Genomic DNA, 23,237 nt, shown 5'->3' on the forward strand with positions numbered 1-23,237 from the left:
GTGTGACCTTTGCACTGCCTGAAACACAACCATTGCACTCTGCCAGTGACTGTGGCATTGTCTCCAGTCTCCCCACTCTGGTCCAGCAGCACATAGTCCAGCATTGATCACAGATGAGAGTTCTGGTGTTTTTCTTGGGAAAGTAACAATTTCTCTTATTAGTTACAATGTTATACTGTAGTTCCTCTTCTTTGTATTTAATGCCACGATATTTACCGTCTATGAGATAAAATACCTCTTCAGTCATACTTTGAATTGGAAAAATAAACTAAACACTTGTTGTGGGACTAAACATTCTAGAACGAATCTTTCCTGGGGGCAATATATCCACATGTGGGCATGAGTTGTCTTGAGCTTTCCCACACTCGAGAGCCAATGAGAACAGAGATACAGACAATAGATAACACAATGGTTAAATGTCAACTGTCTGTCAAAGCGGAGGCTACTTGTCTGGACGAAGTGTGTGGGGTGTGTGACAAAAAGTTTGATATATATACGTAAGTGTGTGTACCTCCCACATTCCAACACAGCGACAGCCATCTGTGTCTATGTGAATGTCTTCTTCATCAGACATGAGCATCATTTAGCATTAGCATCATTTTTATAACAATACAAGCCCAATGGTTACGATACCACTAACTTTCAAAAGTGTTGTAGCCACACTGTTGCAGTACTGACTGCATATATACAATGAATTGCATCCAAATTGTATGTATTTTATTGAAACGATGCGACAATTCAACTAATGTTGGGTTAATTACAAGAACAAAATTGTCTGGAGAGAAAGATAACTCTCCAGAGTAATTTTATTTTGTAATTATACTGGCAAGATTGTGTTAGAAATGAAAGGGTTCTGAAATTACTCAGATCTTTTCTTTACGGTCTAAATTACCCTCTTTTAAGAGGGCTCTTCCCTTCAGAAGTGTGTTGGCTTTTTGTTTTTACGTCATAGTTTTCTCATTTGATAGGTATGATAACCCAGATGTAATGTTAATTGCATGTATAATGTTTTCACCTATTAATCTATTAATCAGTAGTTAATAGCTTATCTTGCGAAACATCTCTGTGTTGCCTCTACTACCCCATAATCCATCAAGTTATTGATGTTTCTCCTATTGTTGCGATGGGCGGCCCTGTGGTCTCAGTAGTGTGGGAACCCCAGCCAGGTCTGGGCCACATGGCTTTGTCATGGTAATCTCTTGCTATATAAAAGGGGGAGACATCCCTTAGAGGGCCCAGACCACACTGCAGCCCAGGAGAACTAGCAGACAGACCTGTCACTCTCTCACACCTACAGACATGGCTCCCTGTTCAACCAACTTCTCTTTCCAGCACCTGAGGTTTGCAGAAAAAGACATTAAGGTATGCAAATGATGTTCAATCAATGTGTATATACAGTATAAAGTGTGTATGTTTACTGTGGCTTTTTCAGTTTATTGATGTCATATATTAGAGCTGTAGACTAATCAAATGTTCTTCTCTGCGTCAGATGAGGAAACCCATCGTGGAGAAGATGCGTCGGGATCGCATCAACGGCTGCATCGAGCAGCTCAAGCTCATCCTGGAGAAGGAGTTCCACAAACAGGACCCCAACACCAAGCTGGAGAAAGCCGACATCCTGGAGATGACCGTGAGCTTCCTGAGGCAGCAGCTGCAGCCGGATCCATCTCAGAGGGACTACGGCGAGGGTTATTCACAGTGTTGGAGGGAGTCTCTGCAGTTCCTGTCCGGAAGCCCCAAGAGAGACACCACTTCCATCATCACCTCGGCTGGACCTCTTCAGGGGCTCCAGCAACAGCTCTCCACCCAGGCCCAGAGATCCATCCAGCAGCACCCAATGGGCCATTCCACCTCCCCAGTCTCCTCCATCCTCCGACCCACCACTAACGGCAACACCACGCTCCAGGACACAGGAGCTAAAGGCCCAGTCTGGAGACCCTGGTAGAGAAAGACAGTGGACTGAAGTCACTCTAAAACCTGAGGGAAACAATGGACTGTATGTCCCTCACTATGTAGGAAACATGCATTTCCAACCTGCTCAACCGTTGTGGGTTTGCTGAGCTCTTATTTTCTCATCACATTGATGGACGGATATGTGTGGCACATTTGTGGCATATTTGAAGTGAGGTTAGACACTTTTTTGTGAAGGATGTTTTTTCTCTTGTTTTATCAAATTAGATTTCCATTTGCAGTGAAGAATATAGCTGCTGATTGAGTTATGATCTATTATTGTGAAATGTGCATTTTTTTCTTACTCCAGTGGAGTCCACGTGTTATATGATAGATGTAACAGCATCTACAATAGGCTACTGTATTTTCGGCAGCAATTCTTTGAGGATATTTCTCTATTGTTATTCATTGTTTTGTTATCTTATGGACGTATCTTTTATAAAGGCAATAGTATGTTGGTATGCTTTGTAATAGTACTGTTATTTTTCAGATGTTTTATATTGCATTTAAAGAAGCTCTTTAAACTATGTATGACATTTGTATGACAATAAAACTACAATCAATTTTAAATAAATAATAACCTTTTGTCCGGGATTGTGATTTTTGACCAAATTGTAGTGGATCTTGCATTCCATAGATTCTGTTCTAACTAGTTCATTTGACCATTAATTGTCTTGTCAAATTTGACTAACAAATTTAAGAAAATCCACATTTAACTTTCCAATAATTTCCCCCTAAGAAGCTTGGTTTAAGTATGAACGTTTTGCATTATCAAAAAGACAGTTTTACACATTAAAGTGCAATACTACCGCTTTTAAAACCTAATTTATTATCTCCTTCACCATATCAGTGTCTGCATGTGGTAACAGTGTCTATAGTGTCTACATATATTTATACGTTTCGTAGTTAAAAAGTGCAATTTGATAATGCCATCGAAAGTAAAAACATTTTAAAAAGTGATTTTCGAACACTATAAGATTTGCGGTGATGTGGGGAGTAGGAAAATGGCGTCCCCCTGGCTAGAAAAACTCATTGCATGTTTTGAAAATCAATTTTTTACTTTTAATTCTTGTTGATGTCATCGAGTAAGACTTTTTTTAGGACCTTTCTTCTGATCTTCAAATAAAATCCAATCAAATTGTATTTGTCACATACACATGGTTAGAAGATGTTAATGCGAGTGTAGCGAAATGCTTGAGCTTCTAGTTCCGACCTTGCGGTAATATCTAACAAGTAATCTAACAATTTCACAACAACTACCTTATACACACAAGTGTAAAGGAATGAATAAGAATATGTACATAAAAATATATGGATGAGTGAAGGCCAAACGGCATAGGCAAGATGCAGTAGATGGTATAGAGTACAGTATATACATATGAGTAATGTAGGTTATGTAAACATTATATAAAGTGCCATTGTTTAAAGTGGCTAGTGACACATTTATTACATTCAATTTTTAATTATTAAAGCGGCTAGAGATGAATCAGTATGTTGGCAGCAGCCACTCAATGTTAGTGATGGCTGTTTAACAGTCTCTCGGTCAAATAAAGCATGGTTCTACTGGGGCTTGAACCCAGGACTTGCTGCATGTAAAGCAGACGTGATAACCACTACACTATGGAACCACATAGTGGATTCTTTTTAACCACAGAATGTAGAAATGTGCAGTTTTCACATATGTAGACAGTAGACACTGGTATGGTGCTGGAGATAATGACTATGAAGTTGAAAAGTGGTGAAATTTCCCTTTAATGAAATACAAAGAAGGAAAACTAGGTCATTTTATTTGTTGGTTTATTTATTTCAAATAGCGCTATACAAAGAAAAGGTTATTAATTGATTTAAGCATAAATAATCATATGCAGATTCTTCAAATAGGCTACTGACTCACACACTTAGATTGAAAACCGAGAACTATGGGACATGTGTATGGGTCTTTGGGATAGCTGGGTATAAATCAGAGGCTTACAGGCTGTCCAATTGAGCTCCTGAAGCCTGCCACCACAGATGCCCAGTAAGAGGGCACACATACAGACAGGCACTCACACCAACAGAAGGCAAGGCACCTCTCTATGGCCTGCCCACAATACCACTTTCTATTCTTGTAAAGAGAGGCCAAACATATGCCACACAGACACTGAAGAAAGAGCACAACACCAGATGCAGCCAAAGAGGTTTAGCTTTGGTATTCTGAATTCTCCCCAGTAAAAACACACACTTCGCTAAGTCGAAAAGGAGTGCTTTAGAAAGCTAACCTCATAACTACATTACAACCATGTTCGAGAACATTATACATACATTTAAATGTGCACGGTCAACATTTACTTCCTCCTTAGCTAAGAGCAGAGCAACATGTACTATGGCATTTTTAAAGCCATATACCTATGCAATGGATTTGGAATAAGTATCAGGAAATACAAAAGGCAATCTATGAAAGACACATATATTTCACTGTTTGTTCATGGTATACATCTGAATACAGTTTTGGAAATGGGCCGTTGTGTTCATTTGGGGCCTCAGCACCATGATGTAGACCTTAGGCATGAAATAACCACCGAGTATACCGAGCACACTGGACACTATGGCCAGCACATGCATGGCCATGGCAAACTCTGCCCTTGTGACAAAATAGATGGTGAAGAAGCTGATCCAGGAGATCATGTAGACCATGAGACTAAAGGTGATACACTTGGCCTCATTATAGTTGGCTGGCAGGTCTTTGCCCATGTAACTGAAGGAGAAACAGAGCATGCTGAGCACAGAGACGTAGGCTAGTTCTATCATGGCACCGAAAGAGAGGGTGTTACTACACTCTGTGACAATGCAGTTGGAGTAGAAGGCCACGTCCTGGGAGGGGTACGGGGGGTTTAGAGCAACCCGGAGCACAGAGATCAACAACACTGTCATGGACAGGACAAGGACGGTGACTTCAGGCCCGTGGTTCTTAGCCCAGGTATCATAGGCACGGGGCAGCTTGGAAGACAGCTTAAAGATGCAGACCACTTGGAAGGAGCGTACGGTGACGCACGCCAGACACACGGTGAAGCTGAAGACGAAGAGGGGCTGCTTGAGGAGGCAGGCGGGCCGAGACGGGAGGCCAAAGTGGCACAGGGTGCTGGCGGCCGCCGTGGTTAGGGCCAGAAGCATCACCAGGCAGGTGCGCCCGCCAGCCGACTTGGCCACAGGGGTGCCCAGGTTGAGGAGGAAGACGACCACTGACCCAAGGGTCATGAACAGGGTCAGAGCCAGGAGGAGCAGCAGGGCAAGAGACAGGGGGGCGTCCCAAGCCAGCAGCAGGACCGTCCGATCCAGACACACCTTGCTCGCTTCTGTGGACCACTGGTGGAGCTCACACACCTGGCACCAGGTAGATCCTATAGAGTGACATATATATCATAAAATCAAGGCTGGGGTCAGTTCAACATTTACAGGATTTATTTTAGTTCAACCAGTTCAGAAGATGGTGTTTGCATTCATGAATTGAGTTTACATATATCCTCAGTATTGATTTTAAAACAGATATCACTGATATTCACACTATCAGAGACAGTTGCATTATCACTGTTATTCTAGTTGTGCTACTACCAGCTGCTTGCTATAGCTCAGGGGTGTCGAACTGACTTTGCCCCTCGGGGGGCTGCATTCAGTCTTCAACGAGGTCTGGAGTTGTTTCCTTGCCGTCAAAATTAGCTAAAAAAAGTCCTCCATCCATCCTTTTTGATGCTCTCTGACTGTGCACTGTGATTATTAGTGAGCTGGGCAGTGAATAAACTGTTAATATAGGTCCATTATCGTTTCTACACAGTTTAGATTTGGTTTTAGTCATTTTAAAGTATATTGAGTTTGTTTCCCCCCCAAAAAATGTTGTTTACCTCCCCAATTCTTTAACCCCCCCCCCCCAGAAAAAATGTACAATTAAATTTAAAAAAGTTTTTACTCAACTCACCCGTGGGCCAGATTGGACCCCAGGCGGTGTGTTAGACAACCCTGCTATAGCGACAGTTTATGAGAGGGGCAACATCCGCCACCTGCTGGACACTTTTAAACAGCACAATTCAAATCACTACAGTTAGAGGATGAACTATGGATGGGCACAGTGGGTGTGTGTGACTGTAATCTCACCGGTACTGTTGAGGAAGGTGTGAGCAGGACAGGCCAGGCAGTCAAAGCAGCACTTGTGTTGTCCTGTCTGCAGCTTCCTGTGACCTGTAGGGCATTCTGGAGAGCATATTGATGCAGGCACCTCCTGGACACAACCACAATAAAATCAACACACACACAGGTTTTCCAAGTCCACATGTAACCATGGTTTCCACTCTCTATGACTAGTTTCTACAATTCTAGTACCCAAAATCATTCTGCAATTTCATCTGACAATGGATTGTAATACTACTGTGTAAATACTGTAATATTGTGGCTATACTTTTCCCAGGTTGTCAATGTCACTAGCCCATTCAATTTGAGCAGGGTCCACTGTGAGGTCAGTGGGGTCTGGAGTGTAAGAGCCCACCACTCGGAGAGACCACTCTGTTCCCCTCCAAATCCAGGTCACGATGTCATATCCTGTGGGCGGGTCTCCGTTCTCATCAAAGTACACAGAGGAGTTCTCAACAGAGAATCTCACCTGCTTTAACAGTGGCAGAAGCTGAGGGAGAGACAGAGGAAGAAAAGCATGCACCAATTTAAACATGACTGTAACATACCTGTGATAGTGAACATTGTTCACTGTAGATTTTCAATAGTACATAGATATCAAGTGTGTCGTGAACTTGTGCTCACTTTCTTCAGAGTGGGCTTTTTGACTTCAGTACCATCATTTTGAAAACACTCACCTGCCAAGGTTGTACTTGAATCTTTTGGCATTCACCTGAGTCACAACCAAGTGCTTGGTGCAGTGCATGGGCCACAGCATATACAGCCTTGTAAACATTATAAGAGGATGTCATGTCATAGCCATCCAAAGATACGTTTTTTACTGCCATGCTATAGAGATCCGTATTTTGCAAACATTCAACCCTCAGGTCAACCACGCCATTGGAGTTGTTTCTAAGTAGCTTCGCAACAACATGGCTTTCAAACAACTCAAACCCAGCTATGGCTGCGTATTTGATGGAGACACCTAGAACAGTCCCGATGGTGTGAATCCCTGGTATCCCCGACACTAGAGTGGCCACTGACCAGTCCTCTGTCCCTATCCACACCTTACCAGTTACACCCTGCTCTATGACAAATGGGAAGAACCCACTAACTTTGCTTTTGCTGGAGAACACAACAATAGTGTTGACCTTGGTCTTCAAGATGTCCTTGACTATGCTCCTCATGGTCTGGTTGGTGGCCGTGGTGAGGTCGGGGATGACTCCTTGGTAGGCGATGCAGATGTCGTAGTAGGCCGCCTGTTGGGAGAGCCTCTGCATGCCCTGGAGGCCGTAGGAGTTATCGCTGCCCAGTAGAACGATCCAGGTCCAGTTAAAACGCACCAGCAGCTGGATCATGACGTCCACCTGGTTCTTGTCACTGGGGATGGTGCGGAAGAAGGATGGGTAGAGGTGCTTGTTACTCAGCAATTCGTTTGTGGCTTCATAGGATATCTAGGAAAAAAAATCACAAATAGGAGGAGGAGGACCAGGAGAGGGGACCAGGAGGAGGAGGACCAGGAGGGGGGACCAGGAGGAGGAGGACCAGGAGGGGGGACCAGGAGGAGGAGGACCAGGAGGGGGGACCAGGAGGAGGAGGACCAGGAGGGGGGACCAGGAGGGGGGACCAGGAGGGGGGACCAGGAGGGGGACCAGGAGGAGGGGGACCAGGAGGGGGGACCAGGAGGGGGGACCAGGAGGAGGAGGACCAGGAGGGGGGACCAGGAGGGGGACCAGGAGGAGGAGGACCAGGAGGAGGAGGACCAGGAGGGGGGACCAGGAGGAGGGGGACCAGGAGGAGGAGGACCAGAAGGGGGGACCAGGAGGAGGAGGACCAGGAGGGGGGACCAGGAGGAGGAGGAAGAAAAAATAAAGGATACATAAATGGAAAAAATGTGAAATCATAGGAGGCAAGGAGAAGACATTTAAACATATAGATAGAAGAGCAATAGAAGACAAAAACAAATGGTCACAAATGTGTTCCATTCTTAGTCTAGAGGGCAAAGAGACTAGCGTTAGTTTCACCAGTTATCGATAACTGAACTTGGGAAATACAATGTACCTGTGGCACCAGATAGGAGCCCAGCATTGCAGCCGGGGTGAAGGTGTAACTGCTACTATCAGGCCCAATCACTGCCACTGCTCTCTGGTCACCACCTGTCTTGTTTCCTGAAGTTCCTTGTAACTGTTGGGCCAGCAGGTCCAGAGTGGCCAGGACACTGGCTGGTGTATTGCAGATGTCATACGCCTGGTAACCCAGCGTCACCCCTGGGAGAAGGTGTTGGTTTTTTGTGCCATTGTTGATCTCCTCCACAGCGAATCTCATGGCTTGTATCAAATGATAGCCATGTTTATTAGATTTCCCTCTGAATAGGAGTGAATTGATTGCAAGCAGAATAAAAAGACATTAAAAGATAAATCCATTATCGAAAGAAAGTGATTGAGTCAAAAAAACTCACTGATGTCTAAAATGAACTAAAATGCCAGTGAAATAGATTAACAACATCCTCTTGTGAGATCTTTGCTATTGAACTTACTTTTCGCAGGCTCCCAGGTCTGGTAGGTTGGAGCTGGAGGTGGCTAAATTGTGGAGCGGAAAGAAACACGAGATGGAGTAGTCCCCTGAAAGCTGCAGACTGGTTCCCTCAGTCAGCTGGTGGCCAGTCAGGACCAGTACCAACCAGCTCAGGACGATACATACACCCATACCTCAACCTCAACAACCCTCAGCTCTGAACTGGAACTACGGGCAATCTACCTCTTCTTATGTTAGGGTGGATGGGTGGAGTGGAAAGAAGGTGGAATGGAGGGAGGGGGATCTGGATGTCGATGGTTTTGCATATTTTCCGGTGATGAAGTGAGGGTGTGCACATTTGCATTTTAACATTTATTTTTCATACAGTAGAGTTAGCTTTCCATTGAAATGAACTGCATAATTGTAATAGCCCATGAAAGAGGAGTCCGGTGTGACAATATCTATCACAGTCAAATGACAGTGCAATTAAATGATGTTCGACTGTAGTTTCATTGCAGTATCGGTGGTATGTTGGACTCAAGGTGCAGACTGGGCCACTAAGGTGCAGGAGAGAAGAAGAGAGCCACTGCACACTTAGAAGCAATGCAAATGTCATATTGTGGCTAACCTTTCAGTCAAAGCAATGTAAATCAGAGCTGGTTTAGTTTTTCTGTCTTGTCTGTTTTGTTATGAGGTCCATGTCTATGTTCCCTCTGCCTTATGTTCTATCAAATAAAATAAAAATATATATTCATGAAGCTCTTTTTACATCAGCAGACGTCACATAGTGCTGTACAGAAACCCTTCCTAAAACCCCAAACAGCAAGCAATGCAGATGTAGAAGCACGGTGGCTAGGAAAAACTCCCCAGAAAGGCAGGGACATAGGAAGAAACCTGGAGAGGAACCAGGCTCTGAGGGGTGGCCAGTCCTCTTCTGGTTGTGACGGGTGGAAATAGTACATGGCCATTAAGGCCAGATTCTTCTTCAAGATGTTCAAACGTTCATAGATGACCAGCAGGGTCATTCAGAGGTCGAGAAGGTACACACCCATGCCGTGTTTAGTGAGTCCGCCAAATCAGAGGCAATAGGGATGACCATGTATGTTCTCTTGATAAGCGTGTGAATTGGACCATTTTATCTGTCCTGCTAAGCATTCGAATGTAATGAGTACTTTTGGGTTTCAAGGAAAATGTATGGAGTAAAAAGTATATTATTTCCTTTAGGAATGTAGTAGAGTAAAAGTAAAAGTTGTCAAAAATACAAATAGTGAAATACAGATACCCTACAAAACTACTTAAGTAGCTTTAATACTTCAAAGTATTTTTACTTAAGTACTTTACACCACTGCAGTGGAAGTTGGCTGGATGTCATTTGGGTGGTGGACCATTTTCTTGAATGTTCTGTATACTCAGTGTTTAAAAAATTAACATTTGTGCTAATTGTGCTAAATAGAGCTGCACACATTGCTCTTTGCACTATGTTCGCGCTCTGCCATGGACTGACTCCCACATACAATATATACAGTGCATTCGGAAAAATTTCAGACCCCTTGACTTTTTCTACATTTTCTTAAGTTACAGCCTTATCTTAAAATGTATTAAATATTTTTTTCCATCATCAATCTACACACAATACCCCATAATGACAAAGCAAAAACAGGTTTTTAGAAATGTATTAAATACAAAAAATGGAAAAATCACATTTACATAGGTATTCAGACCCTTTTCTCAGTACTTTGTTGAAGCACCTTTGGCAGCAATTACAGCCTTGAGTCTTCTTGGGTATGACGCTACAAGCGTGGCACACCTGTATTTGGGGAGTTTCTCCCATTCTTCTCTGCAGATCGTCTCAAGCTCTATCATGTTGGACGGGGAGCTATTTTCAGGTCTCTCTAGAGATGTTCGATTGGGTTCAAGTTCAGGCTCTGGCTGGGCCACTCAAGGACATTCAGAGACTTGTCCCGAAGCCACTCCTGCGTCGTCTTGGCTGTGCGACTAGCGTGGTTGTCCTTTTGGAAGGTCAACCTTTGCCCCAGTTTGAGGTCCTGAGTGCTCTGGAGCAGGTTTTCATCAAGGTTCTCTGTACGAGCCTCCCGGGTGGCGCAGTGGTCTAGGGCACTGCATCGCAGTGCTAACTGCGCCACCAGAGTCTCTGGGTTCGCGCCCAGGCTCTGTCGCAGCCGGCCGCGACCGGGAGGTCCGTGGGGCGACGCACAATTGGCATAGCGTCGTCCGGGGTAGGGAGGGTTTGGCCGGTAGGGATATCCTTGTCTCATCGCGCTCCAGCGACTCCTGTGGCGGGCCGGGCGCAGTGCACGCCAACCAAGGGGGCCAGGTACACGGTGTTTCCTCCGACACATTGGTGCGGCTGGCTTCCGGGTTGGAGGCGCGCTGTGTTAAGAAGCAGTACGGCTGGTTGGGTTGTGCTTCGGAGGACGCATGGCTTTCGACCTTCGTCTCTCCCGAGCCCGTACGGGAGTTGTAGCGATGAGACAAGGTAGTAATTACTAGCGATTGGATACCACGAAAATTGGGGAGAAAATGGGATAAAAAAAAATATAAATTTTTAAAAAAAAAGGATCTCTGTACTTTGCTCCGTTCATCATTCTCTCGATCCTGACAAGTCTCCCAGTCCCTGCCGCTGAAAAACATACCCACAGCATGATGCAGCCACCACCATGCTTCACCGATGGGATGGTGCCAGGTTTACTCCAAACGTGACGCTTGGCATTCAGGCCAAAAAGTTCCATCAAGTTTCATCCAAACAGAGAATCTTGTTTCTCATGGTCTGAGAGCAGGCTGTCATGTGCCCTTTACTGAGGAGTGGCTTCCGTCTGGGAATCCCTAAATATGTTGGGGGGAAAGCACCTCTTCGGGGTACTCAAATCTTTTTAACATACCATCTGCTCCATTTTTCATGAGTGGTGGGCAAGATACAGCCAATTTAGAGACCTACCTCAAGTTGTTATTGCTCCTGGTCGGGTTGAGTTTCCATTCTCTGTCCCTCAGCAAAACCACGGTGACATTTGAGGCCAAGATTGTGCCCCATGTGTAAACACACCTTTAACCACTAATAGCCTATTTGCCTCATAATCACACACTGCAGGATCTGTAAACTCAACAGGAGACCACAGTTTCCCTTTGTTTCGACAGCAATATTGGACATTTTGTCAACGTCATTATTACAGACGCAAATACCATGTAAAGTAAGAGCACTGTACAAGCTTAGCAAAATAAGATTTCCATGTGTGTCATGTTACTTTCACTGAGAACATTTGCCAATTTGTAGGTTTCTGGCCATGTTGTGCTGTGTCATGAACACAAGTTCACACACATTTGAAAAATCATACAATATAAAATTGTATGAAGCTATGGCATAATAATACTAATAATAGCATATTATTATTCTTTTTTTTAAGCTTATTGTCATTAATAATAGGCATAGACCTACTCTGGTTGCTTGTAAGATCAGGTGCAGGGGTCTTATTAATTATGAAATCATCTTTATGACACCTCCAGGATCTGCATTTATGGTCTGTATTTCTGTCATGTCTTTGTAGTCTACTGTGGTCAGAAGTGATTTAGCAAAATAATGGAAATTATATACTTCCTAGCTACAGATTGTACACCAGATAATGTGATATAACCAAAGATTTTTGGTATCCATTACCGGGTGTTACAGGTTTGCATATTCAAAACACAGCCGTAGATTTTCCAACTAACCTGGAATTTGCGATACGGTCTTCGTTCTCGATTCGGCAAAACATGAATCTTCTAAAATGTCCGTATCCAGTTGCAGGTGGTTAGTTTGAATTTATGAAATGCTCCGTCTCGTCTAATTCAAATCTTCTCTCATTGATCGAGACAGGTGATTGTCAACATGGCGTGCGCACTTTGGGGTGGACCCACCTGTCTAAATGAATGAGAGAAGATTTGAAACAGACAAGATGGCAGAGTACACTTTGCTGGAATACTTCAAGGAGTAATTTATTTGAATTTTTTATAACATGTTTGGCTGAATCAAGAACGAAGATAGGCAACGAATGCATCTATGGTTATTCTTTGTCAGTTTAGATTCTGTGTCTTGGAGGCTAGTTCCCAATTCATTTGAAAAACGTCTTTAAAAAATGACATCTTATACTATTTTGTATTATAAGGGCCTATAATACTGTAGCGGATTCAGGCATAGCATAATGTTAATTGGGCAATCAGGAATTCAAACAACAACAAAGGTTTCCCCGCCATTGTTTTTGGTAAAAAGCGTAGGGATATGGGTCTGGAAAAATGGAACCACTCTCAAATTCATAGACGCCCTTATGTATGCAAGCACCATCCATGTGATCCCAATCATAGTTTTAACCATGTTTACAATCACATTGTTTACAAACCTGATGTATCAATCCCATATTGCCCCTTTATTCGTGACTATAGCCAGCGCCTCTAAAGCACCTGATGTTCAAAGTAGATCATCTGACATGTAGGCTATATTACATGCTTTGTTTATGAAGTCATTTTCATATTTTTTTTACAGTTTACAAAATACTATTTTTCATGCGTACTCTGGTTGCTTGTACAGTACCATATAAGATGCAGGTGGCCTATCAGTTGTGACATCATCTTTATGACACCCCTCGATTTCAACGTCAGCACTTGTCCATAGTTGCACAGCTCAAGCACTTTGAAGCCTAGTGTAGTTAAGTGTGTTTAGCAAACATATTTTGGCAAGTAGCTAGATCAAGAACGATTTTCTCAAATACCTTGACATTAGGCCCTAAATCCTTTCGAGGTTCAGGCCTATTTCTAGTAGTTTTCTGTCAAATGTAATGTTTAAAAAAAAATCACAAACCAAAGCAAATAGGCTCAGATAATTACTTTTATTTCAATTATGAAAAATGATATATTCTAAAGTAATACATTTCTCTGTTATTCAGGATTTGAAAGAGAGAAAGGGATTGAGGTAAAGGAAGAGAAAGGGATGGAAGAGCCAGTTGCTCAACCAAAGGAGATATTTAAATTGGCATATAAAATGTAAAATGTTAAATTTCATGAATAAATGGTGGGCACTAATTATCCCCCTAATTCTAAATGAAATATAAGGATATTAACCCTCCACTTATTGGTGCACTAATTTCAGAAGGGCTTATTTATTAAATTATTTTGACTTGAGACGCTTTTAAGGCATGTTTCATGGTCTGTATGAACCTCTCCACCAGCCAATAGGTAGATGGGTGATATGGTGAGGACCTGATGTATTGTACGTCATTCACGCCATGTATTGTGACCATTTCTTGGGACACTAGCTGTCGCCGTTGTCACTAACAAGTTGGAGTGGCGATCAGAATCGACAAACACTTTTCCAAGTTTCTCGATGATCTTCTCTGCAGTAGTACACCTCATGATGGCAACCTCTGGCCACTTGCTATGAGCATCCAGAACCACGAGAAACAGTCTGTCTTTGAATGGACCTGCGACGTCGACGTGTATGCGTGATGTCCATTACTTCAGATAACACCTGGTCGTTTCTGGTGTTTCTCCGCACTTGTGTTGAAGTGACTGGTGCGTTTTCCACTTGTCTGACGTAGAAGATGTCCACTTGGTGTGACTCTGGTTTTGACAGGTGGTGTTTACCTGGAATGTCCATCTGCGTTGCAATGCAGTTCTGACTTGAAGTACTTGATGTCGTAGGTGTGTGCGGACAACAACAAAGCCCACCTTTGCATTCTGCTACAAATCATTCCCTAAGTTCTAGACCTCAGCTGAATCTCGTAATGAATGGTGTGGCTGTTAAACAAGTTGAGGAGACTAAATTGCTTGGTGTTACCTTCAATTGTAAACTGTCATGGTCAAAACATATAGATTCAATGGTTGTAAAGATGGGGAGAAGACTGTCCATAATAAAGAGAAGTCGTGCAGGCTCTAGTTTAATCTTATCTTGATTATTGTCCAGTCATATAGTCAAGTGCAGCAAAGAAAGACCTAGTTAAGCTGCAGCTGGCCCAGAACAGTGGCACGTCTTGCTCTTCATTGTAATCAGAGGGCTAATAATAATTCTATGCATGCCAGTCTCTCTTGGCTAAGAGTTGAGGAAAGACTGACTGCGTCACTTCTTGTTTTTATAAGAAACATTAATGTGTTGGAAAATCCAAAATGTTTGCATAGTCAATTTACACAGCACTGACACACACACCCCACCAGACATGCCACCAGGAGGCTTTTCACAGTCAGTCCCCAGGTCCAGAACAAACTCCAGGAAACATACAGTATTATACAGAGCCATGAGTGCATGGAACTCCCTTCCATCTCATACAGCGCAAGTGAACAGCAAACTAGGTTTAAAGAAACGAATAAAGCAACACCTCACGGCACAACGCCTCTCCCCCATGTGACCTACTTGTTGTGTGTACTGACATGTATGTGTAACTGATAGATACACACACACGACATGTTAATGTTTTTAAATGTAGGTAAAATGATTTTGTCTGTAATGTATTTTTCGTTGTGTCGGTTCCCAGTCCATCTGTGCATAGTTACTTTCTGCTTTGTTCAATGTCCTCGGTCCGTAAGCGATCTGCTTCTCTTCACTGGAAGGCATGATATGGGACACAACTGCTCCCACACCATAGGGACTAGCATCACAAGCTAGTTGGATGGGTCGAAGTGTGTCAGGGGTGTTTCCTTGGTTTTCTTGAATGCTCCCTCGCATTGTTTTGTCCATTTCCGTGTTTTGTCCTGACAAAGCAACTGATGCAGCAGCTTCAGCTTCGTTGCTAAGCTCGCGATAAAGCGTCCGTAGTAATTCAGTAACCCCAGGAACGAACGTAGTTGACTCACGTTCCTAGGAGCTGGGGCATCTAAGATAGCGCTGACCTTGGACGGAACCTTGTGAAATGAGAATGCAAAAGCAGAAAATAACCTCGTACCTACTGTAAAATATGGTGGTCGATCTTTGATGTTATGGGGCTATTTGACTTCCATTGGTCCTGCCAACGACATCATGAACTTTACCCAGTACGAGGATATTTTTGCCAAAAACCTGGTTGCCTCTGCCAGGAGGCTGAAACTTGGCCGTAAGTGGATCTTCCAGCAAGACAATAACCCCAAGCACACATCAAAATACACAAAGAAATGGTTAATTGGCCAGAAAGATCAACATTGTGCAATGGCCATATCAGTCTCCCGACTTGAAACCCATTGAAAACCTGTGGTTTGAATTGAAGAGGGCAGTCCATAAGCGCAGACAAAAGATATCAAGGATCTGGAAGGATCCTTTTAAAACGTTCTGTGCTGTGATCCTCGCACGTCACCCCGCTCCTCCGCTCTCTCCACTGGCTTCCAGTTGAAGCTCGCATCCGCTACAAGACCATGGTGCTTGCCTACGGAGCTGTGAGGGGAACGGCACCTCAGTACCTTCAGGCTCTGATCAGGCCCTACACCCAAACAAGGGCACTGCGTTCATCCACCTCTGGCCTGCTCGCCTCCCTACCACTGAGGAAGTACAGTTCCCGCTCAGCCCAGTCAAAACTGTTCGCTGCTCTGGCACCCCAATGGTGGAACAAACTCCCTCACGACGCCAGGACAGCGGAGTCAATCACCACCTTCCGGAGACACCTGAAACCCCACCTCTTCAAGGAATACCTAGGATAAAGCAATCCTTCTGCCCCCCCCCCCCCCCCCCCCCTTAAAAGATCTGATGCACTATTGTAAAGTGGCTGTTCCACTGGATGTCATAAGGTGAATGCACCAATTTGTAAGTCGCTCTGGATAAGAGCGTCTGCTAAATGACTTAAATGTAAATGTAAATGTAAGGTGAGGTATTGAATGGTATTGAAAACAGGGGTGTCAATGATTTCAACCCCCACCTTAAAATGTATATATTACTTATGAAACAAAATCTCTTTCTCTGAGCAATTGAATTAGTATAAAATAATATAATTTCCCAATTATTTATTTGCATAAAATATACAGTAGCTCAGTATTTTATTTATTTATTTTATATAGTCATTTTTGCTCATCTTTATCAAGGGTATCAATAATTTCAGACCCCACTGTATATCTATTGATATCACAAATACTGCATTTTACATATAAATAAATAAACACATCAAATAATTACTGCATATACTGTACATACATATTTACATAAATGTGTTTCTCTACACAAGCATCTAATTAAAACACAATATTAGCACAATCACCAACACAGTGCCTTCAGAATACATTCAATCAAGTGTCATCAGTCATTTTAGAGCGTTGCCTATAAAGTGTAAGGAGTTCAAGAGCCCATTTCCCAGCCCTCCTATCTCCCCAGCCCTTTTCCTCCTCCCCGCGTTCCTCGCCTCTCTTCTCTGACGTCATGAGAAGCTCCAGTAAAGCTCTGGTCCCATTCTGATGAACCCAGCAGGACCGTGGTTACCATAGTGATGAGCCAGCCAGGATGGGAGGGGGTAGAGGGTAGTAGATAGTGACAGGGGAGCAGAGAGAGGGGTTGTGTGTTGGTGTGTCGTCAAGCTGAAGCAGAAAGCCTCTCTTCGTCCCCAAAGAGACTGTGTAGTAGAGATCTCTGAAAGCCCTCCTCTGAAGACTCTGGAATCAGGAACTCCAACAGCAGGTCACAGATACAGTAGATCAGGTGCCTGTAGAGTCACCCAGACACAGAGAGAGGGGAGAGGTTACCACAGGTCAGACTGAAGTTGACATGGATCAAACGCTCAATGTTTGGTCTGTATGTGACATTGACATTTTAGGTTGAACAAACCTACTGTACACGCACACCAACATGCTAAAGCCAGTGATGATAGGGGGCTCACCGGTTGATGTTAGGGTCCTGCAGAGACGCCAGTGCCATATCCCAGCTCACCCTGTACTTCTCAGAACCCAGCATGTCAGCAATCAGGTCTACACACACACACAAACACACACACACATTAAAATGGCAATAAGGGGACAGTACAATGACCTAATACACCTGTGGTTCCCATACAGGTAGCCTAGCGGGGCGGCAGGTAGCCTAGCGGGGCGGCAGGTAGTCTAGCGGGGCGGCAGGTAGCCTAGCGGGGCGGCAGGTAGCCTAGCGGGGCGGCAGGTAGCCTAGCGGGGCGTCAGGTAGCCTAGCGGGGCGGCAGGTAGCCTAGCGGGGCGGCAGGTAGCCTAGCGGGGCGGCAGGTAGCCTCACCCTGTACTTCTCAGAACCCAGCATCTCAGCAAATAGGTCTACACACACACAGAGACACACACAGACACACATTAAAATGGCAATAAGGGGACAGTACAATGACCTAATACACCTGTGGTTCCCATACAGGTAACCTAGCGGGGCTGCAGGTAACCTAGCGGGGCGGCAGGTAACCTAGCGGGGCGGCAGGTAGCCTAGCGGGGCTGCAGGTAACCTAGCGGGGCGGCAGGCAACCTAGCGGGGCGGCAGGTAACCTAGCGGGGTGGCAGGTAACCTAGCCGGGGGGCAGGTAACCTAGCGGGGCGGCAGGTAACCTAGCGGGGCGGCAGGTAACCTAGCGGGGCGGCAGGTAGCCTAGCGGGGCGGCAGGTAACCTAGCGGGGCGGCAGGTAACCTAGCCGGGGGGCAGGTAACCTAGCGGGGCGGCAGGTAACCTAGCCGGGGGGCAGGTAACCTAGCGGGGCGGCAGGTAACCTAGCGGGGCGGCAGGTAACCTAGCCGGGGGGCAGGTAACCTAGCGGGGCGGCAGGTAACCTAGCGGGGCGGCAGGTAACCTAGCGGGGCGACAGGTAGCCTAGCGGGGCGGCAGGTAGCCTAGTGCAGACACTGACCCGGTAGTAGCTGTGTGAGGCAGTGCAGACACTGACCCGGTAGTAGCTGTGTGAGGCAGTGCAGACACTGACCTGGTAGTAGCTGTGTGAGGCAGTGCAGACACTGCTGCCTGGTCTCTTCTCTCTGGATGAGGCTGCGGTCAGGACGGGGCCCATCAGGGAGGACACCCCCGGGCCACACTGCCTCCTGCATCACCTGGAGGTAGATCACCCAGCAGGGGGCACTGGTCAGGTGGGCCATGCCCACGTCCAGCCACCTGGAGGGCAGGGATGGGGGTGAGGATAGACAAAAGCAACATGGAGGTTGGTAGACATATGTATACATGCATGTCCATACACAATAGGGTGAATCAAAAAGACAAGAGACGTGACATACACTGAGACACACGCATGTGCACACACACACATAAGAAAAAGGCACAAACCAAATGAGGACAGAAAGGATATGCAGAAGTGCATGCATACGTACACACAGTGAGCAGATTGTACAGTACATTCTCAGGTTAGCGGTTTTCATGATCAATCTTCTGGAGGCAGCTCTGCAGAGTGGTCACTAGCTGGCAAAGTCATGTCATCAAATCTGATTTTATACCTAACCTTAACCCTAACACACTGCTAACCTGAATTCCTAACAGCTGATTCATGCTTGATCCGGCAATGCTGTCCGGAGGCTCCGTATGGAGGGTGTGACGCAATCGCGGAGCCTCGGGAAGCTTGTGGAAGCCAAATCGTGCCCACACCACATCGCCGTGCTCTCCCAAACTTTGTAACAATGCAGAGGGCTCCGTGTTGCTCCGTATTGACATGATTGGTTGACGGTAGATGGGGCCGGGAGGTCCTGTATAAACACAAACTCACTTCCTTGACAACTTCCTTCACAACAGCTCTGCGAAGCGCAAGAAGTATGAAGGCCTTGACTCCTGCAGAGGCTGTATCACCATAAATGCTGTATGGCCAATGACGAAGTCGGATTGACCATGCGACGCCTTTCATCCTAATATTAAATTAAGACCAAAAATCTCATAATAAAATAAATAAAAATCTCAATATAGACAATTTGGACTTTGCAGCTGGCCTATCTTAAAACTTCTCTGCGCTAAGGATCCCTTTAGCGGGATCATTTTCCTAAACAACCGCTGAATTGCAGGGCGCAAAATATTACTAAAATTATTTATAATCATGCAATCACAAGTGAAATATGCCAAAACACAGCTTAGCTTGTTGTTAATCCACCTATCGTGTCAGATTTTGAAAATATGCTTTGCAGCGAAAGCAATCCAAGCTTTTGTGAGTGTATCAATCAATGCTACAACAGCTAGCCCCAAATTAGCATGGTCACGAAAGTCAGAAAAGCAATACAATTAATCGCTTACCTTTGATAATCTTCAGATGTTTGCACTCACGAGACTCCCAGTTACACAATAAATGTTATTTTTGTTCGATAAATATTACTTTTATAACAAAAAAACGCCATTTGGGTTGCGCGTTATGTTCAGAAAACCAAAGCCTTGTTCCGTTCGACGAAAATTCCAAAAAGTATCCGTAATGTTCGTAGAAACATGTCAAATGTTTTTTATAATCAATTCTCAGGTTGTTTTTAACAAACATAATCGATAATATTTAAACCGGACCGTAACCTATTCAATAAAAGAGAGAAAGAAAATGGAGAGCTACCCCTCTCGCGCGCAGGAACTAATCAAAGGACACCTGACTAGTTTTGAAAAATCTCGCTCATTTTTCAAAATAAAAGCCTGAAACTATGTCTAAAGCCTGGTCACAGCCTGAGGAAGCCATTGGAAAAGGAATCTGGTTGATATCCCTTTAAATGGAAGAAAGACGGGCAAGGAAACACAGATAAAAAAAAAAATTAAAATCACTTCCGGTTTAGATTTCCTCAGGTTTTCGCCTGCAGAATCAGTTTTGTTATACTCACAGACAATATTTTGACCGTTTTGGAAACTTTGGCGTGTTTTCTATCATAATCTGTAAATTATATGCATATTCTACGATCTGGACCTGAGAAATAGTCCGTTTACCTTGGGAACGTTATTTAAAAAAAAATATATAATCTGACCCCTAGCGTCAACCCAGTCTGTATTGTTCTAGGTTGATCTAATTACGTGTTTAAACTGTTTAGACTTCCTGCTCTCGGGCTGTAAAACAAGCCTCTTATCCACAGTACTACAGCCTCCTGCTGCTCTTTGAGCTCTACTGGAAGAGGAGGACGACAACTCTCCCTCCCTCCCTCCCTCCCTCCCTCCCTCCCTCCCTCTGTGTACTCTCTGTTTAGGGCCAAATAGCATTCTAGTTTGCTCAGTTTTTTTGATAATTCTTTCCAATGTGTCAAGTAATTATCTTTTTGTTTTCTCATGATTTGGTGGGGTCTAATTGTGTTGCTGTCCTGGGGCTCTGTGGGGTCTGTTTGTGTTTGTGATCAGAGCCCCAGGACTAGCTTGCTTATGGGACTCTTCTCTAGGTTCATCTCTCTGTAGGTGATGGCTTTGTTATGGAAGGTTTGGAAATCGCTTCCTTTTAGGTGCTTGTAGAATTTAACGTCTCTTTTCTGGATTTTGATATTTAGCGGGTATCGGCCTAATTCTGCTCTGCATGCATTATTTGGTATTTTACGTTGTACACTGAGGATATTCTTGCAGAAATCTGCATGCAGAATCTCAATTTAGTGTTTGTCCCATTTTGTGAATTCTTGGATGTTGAGCGGACCCCAGACCTCACAACTATAAAGGGCAATGGATTCTATAACTGATTCAAGTATTTTTAGCCAGATCCTAATCGGTATGTCAAATTTTATGTTCCTTTTGATGGCATAGAATGCCCTTCTTGCCTTGTCTCTCAGATCGTTCACAGCTCTCGCTCTCTCTCCACTCTTTCTCTCTCCGCTCACTCTCTCTCGCTCACTCACCTCTCACTCTCTCTCCGCTCACTCTCCTCTCACTCTCTCTCCTCTCACTTTCTCTCCGCTCACTCTCTCTCTCTCTCTCTCTCCGCTCACTCTCTCTCTCTCCGCTCACTCTCTCTCTTGCTCTCTCCGATCACTCTCTCTCGCGCTCTCCGCTCACTCTCTCTCCGCTCACTCTCTCTCGTGCTCTCCGCTCTCTCTCTCGTTCTCTCCGCTCACTCTCTCTCGTTCTCTCCGCTCACTCTCTCTCTCGCTCTTTCTCCACTCACTCTCTCTCTCGCTCTCTCCGATCACTCTCTCTCACGCTCTCCGCTCACTCTCTCTCTCGCTCTCTCCGATCACTCTCTCTCGCGCTCTCCGCTCACTCTCTCTCGTTCTCTCCGCTAACTCTCTCTCGTTCTTTCCGCTCACTCTCTCTCGATCTCTCCGCTCACTCTCTCTCGCTCTCTCTCGCTTTCTCCGCTCACTCTCTCTCCCTATCTCCGCTCACTCTCTCTCCCTATCTCCGCTCACTCTCTCTCCGCTCACTCTCTCTCGCTCTCTCTCGCTTTCTCCGCTCACTCTCTCTCCCTATCTCCGCTCACTCTCTCTCGTTCTCTCCGCTCACTCTCTCTCGTTCTCTCCGCTCACTCTCTCTCGTTCTCTCCGCTCACTCTCTCTCTCGCTCTCTCTCCGCTCACTCTCTCTCGCGCTCTCCGCTCACTCTCTCTCACGCTCTCCGCTCACTCTCTCTCACGCTCTCCGCTCACTCTCTCTCTCGCTCTCTCCGATCACTCTCTCTCGCGCTCTCCGCTCACTCTCTCTCGTTCTTTCCGCTCACTCTCTCTCGTTCTCTCCGCTCACTCTCTCTCGCTCTCTCCGCTCACTCTCTCTCGCTCTCTCCGCTCACTCTCTCTCGCTTTCTCCGCTCACTCTCTCTCCCTATCTCCGCTCACTCTCTCTCCCTATCTCCGCTCACTCTCTCTCCCTATCTCCGCTCACTCTCTCTCCCTATCTCCGCTCACTCTCTCTCCCTATCTCCGCTCACTCTCTCTCCCTATCTCCGCTCACTCTCTCTCCCTATCTCCGCTCACTCTCTCTCCATATCTCCGCTCACTCTCTCTCCCTATCTCCGCTCACTCTCTATCCCTATCTCCGCTCACTCTCTCTCCCTATCTCCGCTCACTCTCTCTCCCTATCTCTGCTCACTCTCTCTCGCTCTCTCCGCTCTCACTGAACGGGGAGGGGACATTAATAAAAGCTAACAGGCTCAGTGACATAATGCCCATGGCATTCTAATATGGGCCATCGTACGTACACTATGTAATGTTGTGTGTTTGAATGACTGTGTATCTCTACGTCAATCCATACGTGTGTGTCTAAATGACTGTGTATCTCTATGGCAGGTGGTCTGTGTAGTATGGAAGGATTGTCTATAGGCACATGGCTTGCAATGGGGCATAATGACACACTCAATACAGCCTGTTGGTCCATGGCTGTATAAACCCGTGTAAATATGTGATGCATGGTAAAAGGCACACTTTGGATTATCTTAATTCTGGCACACTTTAGGAGAATGTTCTGAGCACAGAGGGCTATACCATCCATACTAAGTTTATGGAGGACTATTTATACCGTTTCTGAATCTTTTTTATACAGTTTATAGATGAATAGGAATTTTTCCTGTCCTGATTGATAACGTGTCAGTGACCCTTTGCCCTCGTCTGCAGTATTGATCTGATGGCTGGGCTGAATCATGAGTGCTGCTCTTGTCAACTGTCTGAGCATGCACGCTTTCTGCCCAGAATCAGATGAGATTGCTAGGAGTGCTTTGCATGACTGTGCTCTACAGTATGTCCAAGCCAGCAACACAGGACTACAAAACTGGAGGCCCCAAGTTTCAATGCGTTTTGATCTATCATAAGTCACTTGTTGCCAATCATATTTAAATAAAATA

The 23,237-nt window shown here is 45.0% G+C and overlaps 3 protein-coding genes and 1 non-coding gene across 6 annotated transcripts in view; 1 reads left to right on the forward strand and 3 right to left on the reverse strand.

Moving 5' to 3' along the window:
• The first annotated feature begins 1,249 nt into the window (after positions 1–1,249).
• On the forward strand, positions 1,250–2,498 carry LOC129829384 (transcription factor HES-5-like). The gene is made up of 2 exons (XM_055891049.1): positions 1,250–1,362; positions 1,490–2,498. Exons 1-2 carry the CDS (start codon positions 1,300–1,302, stop codon positions 1,943–1,945), a joined length of 519 nt encoding a protein of 172 aa, XP_055747024.1. The 5' UTR covers positions 1,250–1,299; the 3' UTR covers positions 1,946–2,498.
• Positions 2,499–3,505: 1,007 nt separating this feature from the next.
• On the reverse strand, positions 3,506–3,578 carry trnav-uac (transfer RNA valine (anticodon UAC)). Its single transcript has one exon. It is a non-coding gene; the product is annotated as a tRNA-Val (tRNA).
• Positions 3,579–4,401: 823 nt separating this feature from the next.
• Positions 4,402–8,793, reverse strand: LOC129829386 (taste receptor type 1 member 1-like). The gene is made up of 6 exons (XM_055891050.1): positions 8,624–8,793; positions 8,149–8,452; positions 6,786–7,541; positions 6,377–6,598; positions 6,076–6,199; positions 4,402–5,327 (listed from the first exon to the last, which is right to left on the reverse strand). Exons 1-6 carry the CDS (start codon positions 8,791–8,793, stop codon positions 4,402–4,404), a joined length of 2,502 nt encoding a protein of 833 aa, XP_055747025.1.
• A 7,737-nt stretch (positions 8,794–16,530) lies between these two features.
• snx19a (sorting nexin 19a) overlaps positions 16,531–23,237 on the reverse strand; it is a 35,767-nt gene continuing 29,060 nt past the window's right edge. For 2 of the 3 annotated variants that reach the window (XM_055892742.1, XM_055892741.1), the window contains exons 13-15: positions 18,457–18,641; positions 17,409–17,496; positions 16,531–17,234 (exon numbers count right to left, since the gene is read on the reverse strand). In XM_055892742.1, coding sequence (XP_055748717.1) covers positions 17,105–17,234; positions 17,409–17,496; positions 18,457–18,641 — 403 coding nt within the window. In that variant the 3' untranslated portion in view covers positions 16,531–17,104. The other variant, XM_055892743.1, reaches the window with a different exon arrangement.

The sequence above is a fragment of the Salvelinus fontinalis genome, chromosome 31 (assembly GCF_029448725.1).
Source record: "Salvelinus fontinalis isolate EN_2023a chromosome 31, ASM2944872v1, whole genome shotgun sequence".
Taxonomy (NCBI): Eukaryota; Metazoa; Chordata; class Actinopteri; order Salmoniformes; family Salmonidae; genus Salvelinus; species Salvelinus fontinalis.

What these genes read in the sequence shown, in the direction of transcription:
- LOC129829384 (XM_055891049.1), top strand. Translation starts at nt 1,300, where the DNA reads ATGGCTCCCTGTTCAACCAACTTCTCTTTCCAGCACCTGAGGTTTGCA. An exon ending in TTGCAGAAAAAGACATTAAG is followed by an intron (nt 1,363 to 1,489) that starts GTATGCAAATGA and finishes TCTCTGCGTCAG; the next exon opens with ATGAGGAAACCCATCGTGGA.
- LOC129829386 (XM_055891050.1), bottom strand. Translation starts at nt 8,793, where the DNA reads ATGGGTGTATGTATCGTCCTGAGCTGGTTGGTACTGGTCCTGACTGGC. An exon ending in GACCTGGGAGCCTGCGAAAA is followed by an intron (nt 8,453 to 8,623) that starts GTAAGTTCAATA and finishes ACTCCTATTCAG; the next exon opens with AGGGAAATCTAATAAACATG. An exon ending in GCTCCTATCTGGTGCCACAG is followed by an intron (nt 7,542 to 8,148) that starts GTACATTGTATT and finishes TTTTTTTCCTAG; the next exon opens with ATATCCTATGAAGCCACAAA.